Source organism: Chelonia mydas, chromosome 13 (assembly GCF_015237465.2).
Source record: "Chelonia mydas isolate rCheMyd1 chromosome 13, rCheMyd1.pri.v2, whole genome shotgun sequence".
NCBI classification, from domain to species: Eukaryota; Metazoa; Chordata; order Testudines; family Cheloniidae; genus Chelonia; species Chelonia mydas.
In genome coordinates this window covers 35,531,155-35,549,736 of record NC_051253.2, presented here as the reverse complement: position 1 = coordinate 35,549,736, position 18,582 = coordinate 35,531,155, and the positions used below count along the sequence as shown (strand labels likewise).

At 50.6% G+C, this 18,582-nt stretch overlaps 1 protein-coding gene across 7 annotated transcripts in view; it reads right to left on the bottom strand.

Moving 5' to 3' along the window:
- The window catches only part of LOC119567944 (Fc receptor-like protein 5), a 47,180-nt gene that overhangs the window by 2,603 nt on the left and 25,995 nt on the right, over positions 1 to 18,582 (bottom strand). For 3 of the 7 annotated variants that reach the window (XR_005227882.2, XM_043526876.1, XM_037915872.2), the window contains exons 1-6: positions 13,371 to 14,447; positions 13,188 to 13,226; positions 8,930 to 9,226; positions 7,492 to 7,782; positions 5,583 to 5,912; positions 5,115 to 5,215 (exon numbers count right to left, since the gene is read on the bottom strand). Coding sequence is in view for 6 of the 7 variants with exons in the window: in XM_043526876.1 (XP_043382811.1) it covers positions 5,121 to 5,215; positions 5,583 to 5,912; positions 7,492 to 7,782; positions 8,930 to 9,226; positions 13,188 to 13,226; positions 13,371 to 13,458 (1,140 nt within the window). In the remaining variant the exon portion in view is untranslated. Of the gene's footprint in view, positions 1 to 5,114; positions 5,216 to 5,582; positions 5,913 to 7,491; positions 7,783 to 8,929; positions 9,227 to 13,187; positions 13,227 to 13,370; positions 14,448 to 18,582 lie in introns of those variants that run through there. The other 4 variants (XM_043526878.1, XM_043526877.1, XM_043526879.1 and 1 more) reach the window with 2 other exon arrangements.

Below are 18,582 nucleotides of genomic sequence, written 5' to 3'. Positions count from 1 at the left end.
CTACAGCGCCCGAAACCCACAGGGACTGCCAGAGCTGCCAGAGACACCAAGGAGCTTCTGGGGCTGCCGTTAGCTATTTATCCCGGCAAGATGAACGATGACCCTGGGACTCAGGTACCCCAGCCCCAAAAGAGGAGTGTAGAAAGTAGCCCAGGGCAGTGGTGCTCAACCAGGAGTACGTGTACCCCTGGGGGCACCCCGAGGTCTTCCAGGGGGTACATCAGTTCATCTAGATATATGCCTAGTTTTACAACAGGCTACATAAAATGCACTAGCGAAGTCAGGACAAAGTAAAATTTTATACAGACAATGACTTGTTCATACTGCCCTACATACTATACACGGAAATGTAAGTACAATATTTATATTCCAATTGATTTATTTTATATTGCATGGTAAAAGTGCGAAAGGAAGTAATTTTTCAGAAAGTGCAGCTGTGACTCTTTTGTATTTTTATGTCTGATTTTTTAAGCAAGTAGTTTTTAAGTCTCAGAGTAGCAGCCATGTGAGTCTGTATTCGCAAAAAGGAAAGGAGGACTTGTGGCACCTTAGAGACTAACCAATTTATCTGAGCATGAGCTTTCGTGAGCTACAGCTCAATTCATCAGATGCATTCAGTCGAAAATACAGTGGGGAGATTTATATATATAGAGACCATATATATAGCATTCCTCAGACGTTCTTGTCAACTGCTGGAAATGGCCCACCTTGATTATCACTACAAAAGGTTACCCCCCACCCCCACCCCGCTCTCCTGCTGGTAATAGCTCACCTTAAGTGATCACTCTCTTGTTACAGTGTGTATGGTAACACCCATTGTTTCATGGTCTCTATGTATATAAATCTCCCCACTGTATTTTCCACTGAATGCATCCGATGAAGTGAGCTGCAGCTCACGAAAGCTTATGCTCAAATACATTGGTTAGTCTCTAAGGTGCCACTAGTACTCCTTTTAGTTCTTAAGTGAGGTATAACTTAGGGATGCGCACAACAAATCGGAAAGGGGTACATTAGTCTAGAAAGGTTGAAAGCCACTGGCCCAGGGGAGCTGAATATAATTGTTTTGGCTGGATTTCTCCGCTGACCCAGTGGCGGACCGTTCCACCACTCTTAGGGCCCTGGGCTAGAGTTGGGTGGGCCTGGGTCCCCCTACCCCCTGCCACCCACCCAGGGATGGCAGGCTCCCCACTCTAGGCCAAGAGGCCTGTGTTTGTTGGTGGTTTGCCAGAGCCAGGACCCCCAATTGTTTGCTGCCCAGCCCTGCTTGAGTGTCTGGGCTTATAGACTTTACTGCTCTGCCCTGACTACAGGTGAGAATCCTCTATCTGTTTGGTGCCCCATCCTGACTGGGGGCCTGGGGGCCTAGACTCATTACTGCTGTGTCCTGAATACAGGCCAGAGCCTCCTAACTGCTAGCTGCCCCACTCTGTCTGAGGGTCTGGGCTTATAGACCTTGCTGCTCTAACCTCATTGCAGGCTAGAGCCCTCTGTTTGGTGCCCCGCCCTGTCGGAGGTCCTGGCCCCATAGACTCATTACTGCTCTACCCCACCAAGTGGTGGAGACCCCGGTGCTAATTCCCCCTGAACCGTGCCCTTTCAGAAGCCTTGTTGCGAAGGAGTGTGGCCTCAGTCCCAGAGGGATGGAGAGACAGCCACGACCACCTTACAGACAGAAAACATCATATTGCCTCTACATAAATGCATGGCATGCCCACTGTGACAGGGCACCCCATATTCTTCACAGTGATATTATTGTTAATTGATTATGGCATCATCATAATGCATTTTATGCAAGATAGGTCATGTGAGATATCATTGAAAATTTTATAATTTACTGAATATGATTATCCTATTTGTATGCGTGTATCCTTTTTGTATCTGAAGTTAAGAATATTGATTATGTATCTGTGTTACAAATATGTTTACACATGGGCAACACCCACTAAGCAGAAGGCTCTCAGTCTAGATGGCTGGAGGGGAAAGGCCCATTCAGGTTAATGAGCCATTTGGAGAAAACAATAGGCCTTAGAAGAAGCTTATCTCCACCAGTGGTGGGGGGAGGAGGGGGCCTTCCTGAGGAACCTACAAACAGCCTCTGACTCATGGCTGATATGACACTAAAGGGCCTTGTGACCAGGTCACCTGGTGCTGGACTCCATCTTGGAATACCAGTGTTTTTCCACTGGCTGGCATGGGAACCAAGCTTTGACACAAAGGGTTCCCGCCATATCCAACAGCTAATTCAGGCAGGGGAGGGACATCATCGTGGCTCTTCACTGACTCCCCACCCAAAGAGACTCCTGAAAACACCTGAGGAACAAAGACTGAACTGGGGGAAGTGCTGGACCCAGGCTAGAGGTATTTTTAGCCTGTGAACAAAACACCTGGGGATTCCAAGTTGTAAGTTAGTGCAGCTTACCTCTTAAGAGCCTGCATCTGCTTGCATCATCATTTAAGGTGAGAATTTTCTATTCATATCCGATCTATGTAGTATACGAGCAAAAGAACATAAAAACAGCCAGACTGGGTCAGACCAAAGGTCCATCTAGCCCAGTATCCTGTCTTCCTACAGTGGCCAATGCCAGGTGCCCCAGAGGAAATGAACAGAACAGGTAATCATCAAGTGATCCATTCCCCGTCACTCATTCCCAGCTTCTGGGAAACAGAAACTAGGGCCACCATCCCTGCCCATCCTGGCTAATAGCCATTCATGGACCTATCCTCCATGAATTATCTAGTTCTCTTTCAACCCCGTTATAGTCTTGGTTTTCACAACATCCTTTGGCAAAGAGTTCCACAGGTTGACTGTGCATTGTGTGAAAAAATACTTCCTTGTGTTTGTTTAAAACCTGCTGCCTATTCATTTCACTTGGTGACCCCTTTTACTTGTGTTATGCGAAGGAGTAAATAACACTTCCTTATTTACTTTCTCAACACCAGTCATGATTTCATTATGTTAAGCTTAGTTTGCATGTTTTGTTTATTTGCAAGGTAATCTGCTTTGATCTGATTGCTATCCCTTATAATCACTTAAAATCTATTGTTTGTAGTTAATAAACTTGGTTTTGCTTCTTCTAAAAGCAAGGTGTCTGTTAATCATAACTCGGGGCAGAAAGCTGTTGTATAGTCCTCTCCACATTGAGGGAGGGGACAAATTTCATGAGCTTACGCTGTACAGTTCCCTGTGCAGTGCAAGGTGGTATAATTTTGGCTTTACACTCCAGAGGGGGTGCTTGCCTTAGGAACTGAGAGGTGCCCTAGCTGGGCTTTCCCAGGCAGTGGCTGGTTACAGAACCTGTCTGCATGTAACTGCAGCTGGGTGTGTCCCTACCTGTATGTGTGCTGGTACAAGTGCAGGCTGGAGCCTGGGAGAGGGCTTGACAGGCTGGTCACAGCAATACAGTGTAAAGGGAGCACAGGCTGGTGGGTCAGGGGGACTCAGTGGTACCCCAGTTCCAAGTGGCAGCCCGTGGGGGGGAACCTTTCACACCCACATCTTGAATACTGCGTGCAAATCTGGTTGCACCATCTCAAAAAAGATATATTGGAATTGGAAAACATACAGAAAAGGGCAACAAAAATGATGATGGGTATGGAACAGCTTCCGTATGAGGAGAGATGACTAAGACTGGGACTTTTCAGCTTGGAAAAGAGACGACTAAGGGGGGGGATATCACAGGGGCCTATAAAATCATGACTGGTGTGGAAAAAGGAAATAAGGAAGTGTTATTTACCCTTCTTAACACAAGAACTAGTGGTCACCAAATGAAAAGGGCAGCAGGTTCAAAACAAACAAAAGGAAGTATTTCTTCACACAACGCACAGTGAACGTGTGGAACTCTTTGCCAGAGGATGTTGTGAAGGCCAAGACTAGAACAGGGTTCAAAGAGAACTAGATAATTCATGGAGGATAGGGCCACCAACAGCTATTAGCCTGGGTGGACAGAGCTGCAAAACCGTGCTTTGCCAGAAGCTGGGAACAGGTGACAGGGGATGGATCACTTGATGATGACCTGTTCTGTTCATTCCCTCTGAAGCACCTGGCATTGGCCACTGTCAGATGACAGGATACTCGGCTAGATGGACCTTTGGTCTGACCCAGTCTGGCTGTTCTTATGTTCACCGCATATGTACATCGTAATTCTCTTGTCACTGGGCACCTGCTTCATTTGTATTCAAGCCCTGGGAAGACCTGGTTCCCCTTTGTTCAAATGCAGACTTTATAGCAGACTCAGAGAGGACAGCCATATCTCCACCTGGTGCGTTCTCACATATACTCCACAGTGATACTGTTGACCAGTGTGGTGGGAGTGTGCAAGGCAGAATGTATACACACGTCATTGCAGCCATGTGTAGGGTGTGAATGCAGGGCTTCCTGGGTTCACACTGAGCAAGCAAACTCTGTGCATGAGAGTTGCGTAGCTGTGAAACAGTAGCCATGCCCCTCCCCAGACATGGATGCATTTTGGTTGGTTGCTGGAGCCTGTGTGGTGTCTAAAACCCTTTCAGATTGAGCAGAGGCACCGACTTCCCCTCTTTCCCCTGGGTGCTTGACCCGCACTCTGCCCCCAGTCCCGCCCCCACTCCACCCCTTCCATGAAGCCCACCCCTGCTCCGCCTCTTCCCAGCCCTTCCCCACACCCTGCTCCAACTCCACCCCATCCCTGCCCCTATTCCAACTCCTTCCCCAAATCCCCGCCCCAGCCCCACCTCCTCCCCGAGAGCACCACGTTCCCGCTCCTCCCCCTCCCTCCAGCTGTTTGGCGGCGGCCGGGCAGGAAACACTGGAAGGTAGGCGGAGGAGCGGGGATGTGGTGCACTCAGTGGGGGGGGAGGAGGTGGGGAGGGGGACGGGAGCTTGGCTGCCAGTGGGTACAGAGCACCCACTAATTTTTCCCCCTGGGTGCTCCAGCCCTGGAGCACCCAAGGAGTCGGCACCTATGAGATCCAGTGGATGCTTCTCAGATCTCACTCTTGGACTTTCCACCAGAACCTTCTAGACCCCTCTCCCAGGCAGAAATTCAAGGGGAGCGATTGCAGCCCAAATGGGTCACCCTGTGGAGAGAATTCAGGGCACAAACTGAAGGGCTCCCTTCACAGAGCAAGCCAGTTACCTGGATCTAGAAGCAGCAGTGAGAGACGAGGAAGATGAGGCCATTGATGAGGAAGAAGGAGCCACCCACTACCAGCTCCTGGACCCAGAGGAAGCTGTGAGCTGCAGAGAGAGGAGAATAATGAGTGGAACCGGTAGATAAACATCACTGCTAATGGTGACCCACATGATGTCTGTGTGTCTATGCCTCCAGGATTCATGACAAACTCCCCTGGATCCCAGGAGCCATCAGGGTGAGATGTGAGACCCACCCCAGCCCTTCTTTCTTAGATAGGTGGATACCAACCCCTGATTCTTCCCATCTGTGTGTCTGTTCTGCTCCTCTCTTCCTGTCCTCCAATGCAGTAACCTGCCCTGACCTCGCTTGGCCATCAGGGGCACTGTGTGCTGGTTGCTTGCTTGAGAACTGTGTCTCGGGTTCGAGGGTGAATTTATGTGGGAAATTGTTAAAAGCCATAGCCTGCCTCACCTGATACTGTGACATTCACGGCCCAGCTCCTTGGGGACAGGATCCACCTCCCACTCACATTCTCCTCATACTCGCAGGTGAATTCTCCAGTGTTGTTGGAACCAGACCACAGGATGCTGAGCACAGAGATGTTCATAGAGCACGTCCTGGACTCTGTGGTGTTCACCTCAGATCCAACGTCCCCGGGAAAGATCTTGGCTCCGTCGTTGTAGAAATGAAACATCTGCTTGCCGGCATCCCTGGGGGCCATGCAGGTGATGAACAGGGGGAGCCCTTCACTCACTGCTCCAGACAGAGGATACATGCCCAGCACCGGCTGTGGAAGGGTGTCTGAGGGGAGGAGCAAAGGGAAGGGTTCAGCAAGGACAGGGCAGTGGGGCAAATGGAGATGATGCCCAAATTTAGTTTACCCAGAGCTGACCTGTGCTCTCTCTCCAGAGCCTCTTGCTTTACCTCAGGATCCTGAGGGGATCCCCCGCAGAAATAAGTGAGAGCCAGGCTAGGGGATGGGGATGGATTCCTTCAGATACAATGTGGGGCTGGGATGTGGGGGTCATAAGGTGGCCAGGGTCACCAGGAGGTGATTCATTTTCTGTCACCCTTCCATTACTGGTTTCAGAGTAACAGCCGTGTTAGTCTGTATTCGCAAAAAGAAAAGGAGTACTTGTGGCACCTTAGAGACTAACCAATTTATTTGAGCATAAGCTTTCGTGAGCTACAGCTCACTTCATCAGATGCTGTAGCTCATGAAAGCTTATGCTCAAATAAATTGGTTAGTCTCTAAGGTGCCACAAGTACTCCTTTTCTTCCTTCCATTACTAATGGCCCAGCTCCCAATATTTATGGAGCCCTCTGTAGATAGGGAGGGCCCAGGTTGTCTGGCCATCCCACCCTCTCTGGCCAGACTTTCTGAGACTTGGATGGCCTTGCTGGGATTCTACCATCCCAGAGGGTAAAGGAGCAAGGCAGCCATGTTCTCGGCCATGTTGGGCAGCCATATGTTGTGCTGGTCTCTGAGGAGCAGACATTTTGGAAATCAGGGGGACATATTGGGTAGACATGTCCTTGGCTGTCTTGAGCAGCCATGTTATGTGACTGTGTTGACATCAGTATAGCGGCCATGTTGCCGATTGGGTGGGCATTTAGGATATTGAGGAAGCCATTTTCTCAGCTGGGCACCCATTTTGGGCCTGAATATTGTGATGTAAGGCTCATTGAGAACATGAAAGAAGAAAAATGGGCAGAAGAGAAGGGGAATAAAAGGAGCAGAAGTTAATTTAAAGACTAGAGTCCAGCGTAGAAGGAGGGAGAAAGGATAATAAGCAAAGTGGAATCAGAAGAGGCAGGAGTAGGGGCCAGAGGGACATTAGCACTGGTTCTGGTCTAGTTTTCTGGCTTCTGTAATGCGGGAGGCCAGAATAGATGGTCACAGTGGTCCTTTCTGGCTTGGCAACCTATGAAGTATGATCTATGATCCATTGATCGGCCTGGATTATCCAGGCCTGGGGCTCTGGTTTCTTTGCTTCAGCTGTTACCCCAGCTGGCCCCTCCTGGTTGCAATGGGGACCGTGTCACAGACCTGCTCCCTTCCTTGGCTGTGGGGTCTGTGCCTAAGAGCAATGAGTTGTGGAAAGGGCAAAGCAGAGAGGCTGGGGGCTGCTCTGGAGAGCAGCAGGAGGGGAAGACAATTGTTCTGTGGAGAGGAGCATCTGGGGCAGATGGGGCAGTGCAGAGGGGAGAGGAGAAAGTCCCAGGCTCTGCGAACGGGACTCCCAGCCCTGGGAGCCCTGGGATCATGGCCTGGGACTGCACCAGCACAATTCCCAGGAGTGGCTGGGAAGGGATGGAGAAGGGCCCCCCCAGTGAGGACCCTCACGTCACACACCCCCAGGTGGAAATAGGGTCTCACCCATCACAGGCACTGGGACCGGAGGGCTCATTTTGGACGGGATCTGTCGCCCATGCTCTAGTCTCCAGTACAGACAGGTGTATGCCTTGCTGTCTGCTGCGTAAGTCGTGGTGATCAGCCAGGTGCCCTGGCTGAAGTCTTCTTTGGAGATCCGCTCCCCTCTTTGATTGAAGAACCTGTATCTCTTCACTTCCTCTCCAAAGGGAGCTGAGCACCTCAGCATTACCGACTCCCCTAGGATATAGATGGGGTGCAGGGGGTGGAGAGAGAGGGTGGGGGGTGGTGGAGGGTCTGGAATAAAGGTAGAAGAGGTCCCCACAAAATGAGGAGAGGAGATAGATGAGCAAAGTCCGTGACCCACACACACACACCAGCCCAATTTCCCTGCCCAGTGCCACCTCCCCCAGGCTGATAGAGATGGGCTGGCTCTTCCAAGATGGGATCTCCCAGCCGGATGGGCATACCCAGAACAGACAGGTGTGTAACCCAGAGACTCCCAGTGCTGTGACATTCAGTGTATGAGGAAGCTGCTCCCGGATCAGCCCCCAGCTGAGATGCTCCACCCTCCCACAGTGTTGAATTGGATCCTGCAGCTTTGTGACCCCAGGGGCAGCCCAGCATGTGACAGGAACAGTCTCTCCAGAGAGGTATCCAGGGTGCCCAGGGCTCAGGGAGTGGGATGGGGCCGCACGGGGTTTTGGAAAACAGGGGTCAGCATTAGATACAGAAGAAGTGTCATACCAGCTGGAATCTGTGGAAGGACCTGGGAGGTGAGGGGCAGATATTACAAGGCAAATTTCATTTCAGGAATTAGGAGGGGTTGGAGACTTCTCCATGGAAAACTCCCTGCACCCCTGTACCTCACTGAACCTCAACCCTGCACTGTGCCCACATGTTTCCCAGCAGGGCTACGGTATGGATGGTCTCTGTCTGAGCTGTGAGTGTCACCCAGTCACTCCACTGGAACCAGGGACCTCTTTGGAGACCATATCCCTGCCATGATAGACTAATTTGTGTCCTATGGTGCTTTCACCCCAGGGGCCAAGCACATCAGGATAGCACCTTCCCTTCTCATACACATGGGCAGGGAGGGATCCTGGCATATTGGTGCTGGCGGGGGGTCGGGTAACATGATAGTAACCAATGCCTCCCCCGACAGAAATCATGACAGGAATCCAGGCAGCTGCAGGGCTGTAGATTTACAGAGGGTGGCCCTGACAGCACCCACCTGGGACCCTGGTGCTTTGAGCTTGCCCACAGCAGTGACCCATCAGTGCCCAGTCTTTGCTGATCAGTAGGGACCTCCTGAGGCCACCACAAAGTTTCTGAGATGCTGGGAGTGGCCCTGACCAGAGACAGGGGGAGATGCTGGGGTGTTGGGGTGGGCTTCAGATTCCAGGGACACTCCCATCAAACAGCAGGAAAAACAGGGGCTCACCTGTCACTATTATGGAGACGGAGCTACTGTTCCTAGATGAGATCTCTTGATTGGATTCCAATCTCCAGTACGCACAGCTGTATGACCCAGCATTTCCCTTTTCTGCTGTGAACTCCAGCCGGGCTCCAGCATTAGGGTTGAGGACTACGCTAGGGTCCTGCTGCCCTTTGTGATAGAAGAATCTGTATCCTGAAACCTCCTCATGCCCAGGAGCCGAGCATGTGAGGTTAACCTGCTCCCCTGCGAGATACACTGTGTACCAGTACTCCCGCAAGAGTTTGGGGGCCGGCGAGAGATCTAGAAGAGAGGCAGGGGGTCACTGTTGAGGGAGAGGCCACGATGGAATAAGAAGGGAGAAGGCGGAAGAGATGAGTCCTGGACAGACATGATCACAAACCAGCCTCATCTCACTGCTCAGCAGCCACACCCACACTGGGAAATACACCACAGAAAATAGACCATGGCCCGTCTCTCTCCCTCTGGGATCTTTTTATAGATTCCAAGGCCACAAGGGACCATTGTGATCATGGAGTCCAACTTCCTGTGTCATCCAGGCGCTAGGACTTCCCTGCAGTGATTCCTCTGTGACCTAGAGCAGATCTCTGAGAGAAACATTCAGACTTGATTCAGAAATCACCAGTGCTGGAGAATCCACCACGACCCATGGGGTATTGTCCCAGTGGTTAGTTCCCCTCACTCTTAAAATCTGCACCTTATTTTCAGTCTGAATTTATCTAGCTCCAGCTCCCAGCCATTGGGCCATGTTTGATCTTTGTCTGTTCAACTGATGAGCCGTCGATTGTCCAATTTCTGTTCCCCACATAGGAACTGCTAGATTGTGATCAACTCCCCCTTAACCTTCTCTTTGTTACGCTAAACACCTCCAGCTCCTGGAGTCTCTCACTATAAGATGGACCCACTCTTTGTGCGTCTGGGCAAATTCCAGCTCCCCCATCTGTGAAACTTAACACCCTCCATCCCACAGCCTTCTTCCCCTTGATAATATCCCCCCTCTGACCCACAATGTGCTGGTTCCCCCCCCCCCTTGCACAGAGGAGATGGCAGAGTGGGTGGGACCCAGACTGTGCTGAGGAATAATTCAGAGATGGGGGCAGGAGCCCAGGAGAGAATCTGCTTTTCTCATCAGGGATTAGGGGCATGAGGAACAGAGATAGGGCAAAAAGGATCCTTCATCCACCTGATGCACCCCCAAATCCCCACACTCTCTGTAATGTTGCACCCCATAGTGCTTTATGGGAATATGCTCATAAATTTATATATGACATAACTGGAATATGTTTTATGCTACGTATGCCATGTAACATATCTCTATAAAGGTTATGATCTAGTGAATATATTCATCCTATTTGTATGCATGTATCATTTTTGCATTTGAAGTTATGAATATTGGCTGTGTACTTATTTAATCTTAAAAAGAACAGGAGGACTAGTGGCACCTTAGAGACTAACCAATTTATTTGAGCATAAGCTTTCGTGAGCTACAGCTCACTTCATCGGATGCTGTAGCTCACGAAAGCTTATGCTCAAATAAATTGGTTAGTCTCTAAGGTGCCACTAGTACTCCTTTTCTTTTTGCGGATACAGACTAATATGGCTGCTACTCTGAAACCTATTTAATCTTAAGTAGCCTCAGTGAAGCGGTTGGTCAGCTTCCTGAGAAAAGACTATTCTCAATAAGTGACCAATCAAGAAACACTTAAGCCAATAATGAACGTGGAGACGCCAATCCACATCTGAGCTTTCCCAGGAATGTGGCTTGGCTGGTAAGGAACTCAGTCACGCATGGACATGTGACTTGCCCATGTGACTCCAAAACTCCATTTTGTAGCTGGATTCTACACAGGGGGAAAGAGGGGTGTCCACCCACAAGACAAAGTCTATTTAAACCCCTGGGAGACCCCTCCATTTTGTCTTCAGCTGGCTCAAGAGATAGCCTCTCCACCCCAAAGGATACCTGAAAGAAACTGGGACTGTCATAAATATAAAGGGAAGGGTAAACCCCTTTAAAATCCCTCCTGGCCAGAGGAAAAAATCCTCTCACCTGTAAAGGGTTAAGAAGCTAAAGGTAACCTTGCTGGCACCTGACCAAAATGACCAATGAGGAGACAAGATACTTTCAAAAGCTGGGAGGAGGGAGAAAAACAAAGGGTCTGTGTCTGTCTGTGTGATGCTTTTGCCGGGGACAGAACAGGAATGGAGTCTTAGAACTTAGTAAGTAATCTAGCTAGGTATGTGTTAGATTATGATTTCTTTAAATGGCTGAGAAAATAGCTGTGCTGAATAGAATGACTATTCCTGTCTGTGTGTCTTTTTTGTAACTTAAGGTTTTCCCTAGAGGGATTCTCTATGTTTTGAATCTAATTACCCTGTAAGGTATTTACCATCCTGATTTTACAGAGGTGGTTCTTTTTTACTTCTATTAAAAGTCTTCTTGTAAGGAAACTGAATGTTTTTTCATTGTTCTAAGATCCAAGGGTTTGGGTCTGTGGTCACCTATGCAAATTGGTGAGGATTTTTACCAAACCTTCCCCAGGAAATGGGGTGCAAGGGTTGGGAGGATTTTGTGGGGAAAGACCTTTCCAAACTACGTTTTTTCAGGAACCCAGATAAAGTTTGGTGGTGGCAGTGGAAGTCCAAGGGCAAAGGGTAAAATAGTTTGTACCTTGGGGAAGTTTTAACCTAAGCTGGTAAAAGTAAGCTTAGGAGGTTTTCATGCAGGTCCCCACATCTGTACCCTAGAGTTCAGAGTGGGGAAGGAACCTTGACAGGGACAAAGGACAGTAACTACAGGGGGTGCGTGAGTGATTGCTGGACCCAGACTAGAAGGAGCCTAGTCTGTAAAAGAAGCTTACTGGAACATCTTTGAGGGTGAGGTTTCATCTGTAATCACCTTCTTACTGTATTAGGCATAGACTTGCGTGTTTTATTTTATTTTGTTTGGTAATTTACTTTGTTCTGTCTGTTACTACTTGGAACCACTTAAATCCTACTTTTTGTATTTAATAAAATCACCTTTTACTTATTAATTAACCCAGAGTATGTATTAATGCCAGGGGGGTGGAGGGTGGGGAACAGCTGTACATATCTCTCTATCAGTGTTATAGAGGGCGAACAATTTATGAGTTTATCCTGTATAAGCTTTATACAGGGTAAAATGGATTTATTTGGGGTTTGTATCCCATTGGGAGTTGGGCATCTGAGTGTTAGAGACAGGAACACTTCTTAAGCCGTTTTCAGTTAAGCTTACAGCGTTCGGGGACCTGCTTCAGACTTTGGTCTGGGTTTTCAGCAGGCAGGCGTGTCTGGCTCAAGCCAGGCAATGTTCTGAAGTCCCAAGCTGGCAGGGGAAATGTCTCAGAGGTAGTCTAAGCACATCAGTTGGCAGTTCCCAAGGGGTTTTCTGTGATCCAACCCGTCACACTCTCCATCCAGGGGGAAGTGGGTGCAAAAATGGGGATTGTTGATACAAATGGTTCAACCCAAAGACCCCCATTTCCATCAGGGTATTCACCCCATGTTCTCTATCCAGGGGCAGTGGTAGAAGAGGGGGGAGAATCCATCAGCCAACCATCAGACCTGCCTAGCAGTAGCTAGAAGGCATTGAAAAGAAAAGAGGAAGCTCAGGCGGATGTGGGGAAGGGAAGGGAGGGGGGGCAGTTTTTCCACCACCGTGTTTCCTCTGGGGTCTCTGAAGAACCTGCTTTTAATGTCCTCTGGGCGGGGCTGAGTCTGTGCCCCCGGGCCCTTAGTCCTTTGTGGGAGGCCAGAGCTGGGGCAGAGAGAGCCCCCCCTCCACATTCAGCCCCACAGTGATGGGCCCCTGACCAGGAGGGACTCAGTGTAATGGGGAGGTGAGTGGTCAGTCTCCATGGCCCGTCCAGCCCTCGCTTTCTCTGCTGAGGCTGCCAATGTGCAGGTGGGTAGCACCATGGGGAAGGAGGCATCTTCTCCCCTATGGCCTGGGGTGGGACCCACCAAAGGGACCAGCTGGGGTCACTCTTCCATCCCCATGGACATGGCTGTGGACTGGAGCTGCTGCTGCTGGGGCAGGTTCCAAAGGAGATACCTGTGAATGGGGCGGCCTGGCCCACCCAGGGGATGACATGAGGGCACCCGGGGATCCCCCCTCCTTGCTATTCCAAACACCACAGTGTGAGGGGAGCGGGGTCCCTGACCTCACTCCCTGAGATGCCCCTTCCCTCGCGAGCAGCTCAGAAAGGACAGGAGACGTCGTTACCTGAGGGGTACACCGGTCTGAGGAGTATCTGGAGAGAGGCTGGAAGAGAAGAGAAGAGAGGGGCTGAGAGCTCCAGGGAGGGGATGGGGATTCAGAGGGATGGAGGGATGTGGGGCAGGGAGGGGGAGGAGTCTACAGACAGACAGACAGACAGAGGGGTGAGGGCCAAGGGCGGTCACTTACCCAGCAGAGGCAGAAGGAGAGTTAGCGCCATGCTGAGCTGGTCACTCTGGGCTGGGAGCTGGGTTCTCAGCTCAGCCACAGGCCCCATCTGGGTGCAAGAAGGGAGCGGGGCCCCTCCCCTGTGATGGAGGCAGAGGAAGCCACAGCCTCATTTGCAGCCACTGCTCAGCTGGGCGGCCAGACAGGCAGCAGCATCTCAGGTAAGGAGGGGCTGAGGGCAGCTGACCACTTCCCGCCACCTTCTCCAGTGTTTGCACTGGCTTTTGTACTTCAACACAGTGCTGGGGGGAGGGGCTGGAGCAGCTGTCCCCGTGGGCTGGATCTTCCCAGGGTACCAGCTGGTGTAAAGGAATCTTCCTTGAGTTACACTGGTTTACACCCACTTGGAAGCTATGGCCCATTGACCCCAGCTGGGATCTGCCCCATTGACTCCAATCGAGCTACAACCCATTCACCCCAGCTGGGGATCTGACCCACTGACCCAAGCTGGGGGTCTGGGCCATTTATAGTGATGAAATGGCTGTCACTGCTGGAGGGTTCTTTTCATTGTTTGATGTTCCCGATGTGCTCAAGGGTATTTCTGCCCAGAACGCAAGTAGAGAAATTGCAGTATTATATCTTTAATGCAACCAGCCTCCTGGCCTGGGGCCAGCCCTCCTTACCAGGGCATGATTTGCATGTCTGTTGATCGAAGTAATCAGAGTCACTTTTAGTTCATCAGGAAGCTGTCATCCAGGGTTTGCCCTAGTGCAGCTTTGATGTCCGGTCCCGTTCGCAGCGCTCTCAGCCTTGTAAGCATAAAAGCTCAATCGGAGCGGGAGATTTCAGTTGACTCAGTGCAAGTCACTATAGGGACATAGTTTGTCTCCCTTGGGACACCCTGAAAATACCAGGGTCCCCAAACCTCCCACTGCTCCACAGTTGATACATGAATAAAAAATGGCACCAACCAAACTGGGCCAGAAACAAGTTTAATTCAGAAGGACATGGTTGGACAGGGGCATTTACCAGCAGCTCTAACCACTAGACTCAAACTCCTCCCAGACTTGTGATAGACCCCATGAGCCCTGGCTCCCAAACCCCCCTGCTCTAACTACTAGACCCCACTCCCCCTCCCAGAGCCAGGACAGAACCCAGGAGTCCTGCCTCCCAGCCCCCTGTCACAGAGTCTCCGGAGCGATGCTCTGGAACTACTCCATATGAAGCCAGGCAGGACTCTGGGGGAACCTCCTCTCTCTGAGCAGACTGTCTCCAGGGCAAGAAGCTTACATCTTCCTGGGTCTGACCTCGGAGCATTCAGCATCCCCTTCCACACCGTGGGCTTCCTACAGCAAGTCTGCCCAGGGGGGGCTCCTGGGTAAGCCAGAGGGCTCTGCACCCCAACTCCGCAGTCAGATGTGGCTCTCAGCCAGCCAGTAAAACAGAAGGTTTATTTGTCGACAGGAACACAGCGTAGGGCAGAACTTGTTCCCACAGAAATCAGTGACTTTCAGCCAAGTCCATCCTGGGGGGTGGGGAGCCCAGAGCCAGGGCTCTGGCCCTCCTCGTGCGCCACAAGCCAGCCGAGACTGACTTGCTTCCAGCTGCCTGGCCCCTGCCCTGCCCGTGGCTCCTCCTCCGGCCTTTGTCTCGCTTCCCGGGCCAAGAGTCAACTGGTCACATCCCCGTCCTGGGTCTCAGGTTACGAAGCGGCGGCCATAGCATCCATGGGGGCAGCTGGAGCAGCCCCCGCAAAAGTCACACACCCTTATTCCCACCACCTAGACATTGATGCAATACACAGGGAAACTGAGGCACACACGGCATTCATGCAAAACAGTAAGATTCCCATACAACATAACGAGGGAAAAAACCCACTTCGTCACAAACATTCTCTCCACCCACCCCACTCTTTCAGTCCGTTCATCTGCCCCCAAACTCACTCTGAGCTCACAGTACTTGATATTCATAAGTAGTGAATCTGTGACCCTGACACACTCAGACCCCCGTCTCCTGCTGTTTGCTGCGTATCTCTGCTCCAAGTGTCGGGTGCAACACAGCTCAGTTTTTCAGCTCCAGAGGGGGCCATCCACCTGGTCAGTTTCAACCTGTCTCTGATCAATGTCACTCCCTGGGTCTCTGGATCCCCTGGTGTGTTTGGAGGGGGCATAGGTGCTACTTTGGGGTTTGGGGGCTGCCAGTCAGTAGTAACATTTGAAAACTTAATGAAACAAACCGCAAGTCTCCCCCATCTCTGGTCTCTGTCAGGCCCTGGTGTCAGACAAGGCATGGTGGGGTTGGGCTCCCCAACAGCAGGGAGAGGCTCCCAGCTAATTAGTAAATTTGTCATTTAGAGGGCACTGCTGTGAGGAGCTCACTATATAGTCCATTCTAAGCCTCCAGCCCTGCCACTTCATTCATGATTATCATCAGGAGATGGATCAGTTAATGGCATCTTACCCAGTCCCCATGCTGGCACCAATATGCCAGAGAGGGATAATCCGCTGTCTCCTGCTGGGTAACGTGGGGGGAAAGTGCAGGGTTGGAGCTCTGTGAGGTACAGTGGTGCAGGGAGTTTCCCATGGAGAAGTCTCCATCCCCCTCTAATTCCTGAGATGAATTTGACCTGGTAACATCTGCCCCCACCTCCCAAGCCCTTCCAGAGATCCCGGACAGGTGTGACCTTCTTCTCTATCTAATGCTGACCCTTGTTTTCCAGACCCCTCTGTGGCCCCGTCCCTCTCCCTGAGTCCTGATCTCCCTGAGTACCTCCCCGGAGACCCTGTTCCCCTCACATGCTGGGCTGCCCCTGGGGTCACAAAGCTGAAGGATCCACTTCAACATGGTGGGCAGATGGAGCACCTCAGCTGGGGGCTCATCCAGGGGCAGCTTCACCCATCCATAGAGCATCGCACAGCTGGGGGGCTCTGGGTTCTGCACCTGTCTGTACTGGGTACCCCGATCCAGCCAGGAGATCCAAGTTGGGAAAAGCCATTCCCTCTCCACCAGCCTGGACACAGACCTGGGCATCAGACATGGTCACCTTGCATGTGTACCCTCTGGGAAGGTAGAATCCCAGCAGGGCATCCAGCTCTCACACAGTCTGGCCAGATGGGGCGGGAATCCCCAGATGCCCTGGGCCCTCCCTATCTACAGAGGGTCCATAAATATCACGGGCTGGGGCACAGGCAATGGAGAAGTGACAGAAAATGAATCACATCCTGGTGACCCAGGCCACCTTTTGACTCCTACATCCCATCCCCATATTGTAGCTTAAGGAAGATATCCCCCTAGCCCGGCTCTCACTTATTTCATTTGGGAGCCCCTCGGGATCCTGAGGTGAAGCAAGAGGCTCTGGAGAGAGAACACAGGTCAGCTCTGAATAAACTGAATTCTGGGCACCATCTCCACTTCCCCCACTGCCATTTCCCAGCTGACTCCTCCCCTTTGCTCTGCTCCCCACAGATCCCCCTCCCCAGCCCGTGCTCGAGCTGGATCCCCCTTCTGGAGCAGTGAGCAAAAGACTCCCCCTGCTCATCACCTGCACGATCTGGTGAGTATTTGCTTCAGGTTGGGGGGCTGTCTGTATGCAAGGACTGGCCTGTCTCCCAAGATCTGTGAGAGTGATGGGTCGTCCTTCAGGATAGGTTGTAGATCCTTGATGATGCGTTGGAGAGTTTTGAGTTGGGGGCTGAAGGTGATGGCTAGTGGCGTTCTGTTCTTTTCTTTGTGGGGCCTGTCCCGTAGTAGGTGACTCCTGGGTACTCTTCTGGCTCTGTCAATCTGTTTCTTCACTTCAGCAGGTGGGTATTGTAGTTGTAAGAACGCTTGATAGAGATCTTGTAGGTGTTTGTCTCTGTCTGAGGGGTTGGAGTAAATGCAGTTGTATCGTAGAGCTTGACTGTAGACAATGGCTCATGTGGTATGGTCTGAATGAAAGCTGGAGGCATGTAGGTAAGTATAGCGGTCAGTAGGTTTCCGGTACAGAGTGGTGTTTATGTGACCATCGCTTATTAGCACAGTAGTGTCCAGGAAGTGGATCTCTGTGTGGACTGGTCCAGGCTGAGGTTGGTGGGGTGGAAGTTGTTGAAATCATGGTGGAATTCATCAAGGGCTTCTTTTCCATGGGTCCAGATGATGAAGATGTCATCAATGTAGCGCAAGTAGAGTAGGGGCGTTAGGGGATGAGAGCTAAGGAAGCGTTGTTCTAAGTCAGCCATAAAAATGTTGGCATACTGTGGGGCCATGCGGGTACCCATAGCAGTGCCGCTGATTTGAAGGTATACATTGTCCCCAAATACGAAATAGTTATGGGTGAGGACAAAGTCACAAAGTTCAGCCACCAGGTTTGCCGTGACATTACCAGGGATACTGTTCCTGGCGGCTTGTAGTCCATCTTTGTGTGTGTCATAAATATAAAGGGAAGAGTAAACACCTTTAAAATCCCTCCTGGCCAGAGGAAAAACCCTTTCACCTGTAAAGGGTTAAGAAGCTAGGATAACCTCACTGGCACCTGACCAAAATGACCAATGAGGAGACAAGATGCTTTCAAAAGCTGGAGGGAGGGAGAAACAATGTCTCTCTCTGTCTGTGTGTGTGATGCATTTGCCGGGAACAGAAAGGAATGGAGTCTTAGAACTTAGTAAGTAATCTAGCTTGAGATACGTTAGATTCTGTTTGTTTAAATGGCTGAGAAAATAACCTGTGCTGAATGGAATGGGTATTCCTGTTTTTGTGTCTATTTGTAACTTAAGGTTTTGCCTAGAGGGATTCTCTATGTTTTGAATCTGATTACCCTGTGTCATAAATATAAAGGGAAGGGTAAACCCCTTTAAAATCCCTCCTGGCCAGAGGAAAAATCCTCTCACCTGTAAAGGGTTAAGAAGCTAAAGGTAACCTCGCTGGCACCTGACCAAAGTGACCAATGAGGAGACAAGATACTTTCAAAAGCTGGGAGGAGGGAGAGAAACAAAGGGTCTGCGTCTGTCTGTATGCTGCTTTTGCTGGGGATAGACCAGGAATGGAGTCTTAGAACTTTAGTAAGTAATCTAGCTAGGTATGTGTTAGATTATGATTTCTTTAAATGGCTGAGAAAAGGACTGTGCTGAATAGAATGACTATTCCAGTCTGTGTATCCTTTTTGTAACTTAAGGTTTTGCCTAGAGGGATTATCTATATTTTGAATCTAATTACCCTGTAAGGTATCTACCATCCTGATTTTACAGAGGTGATT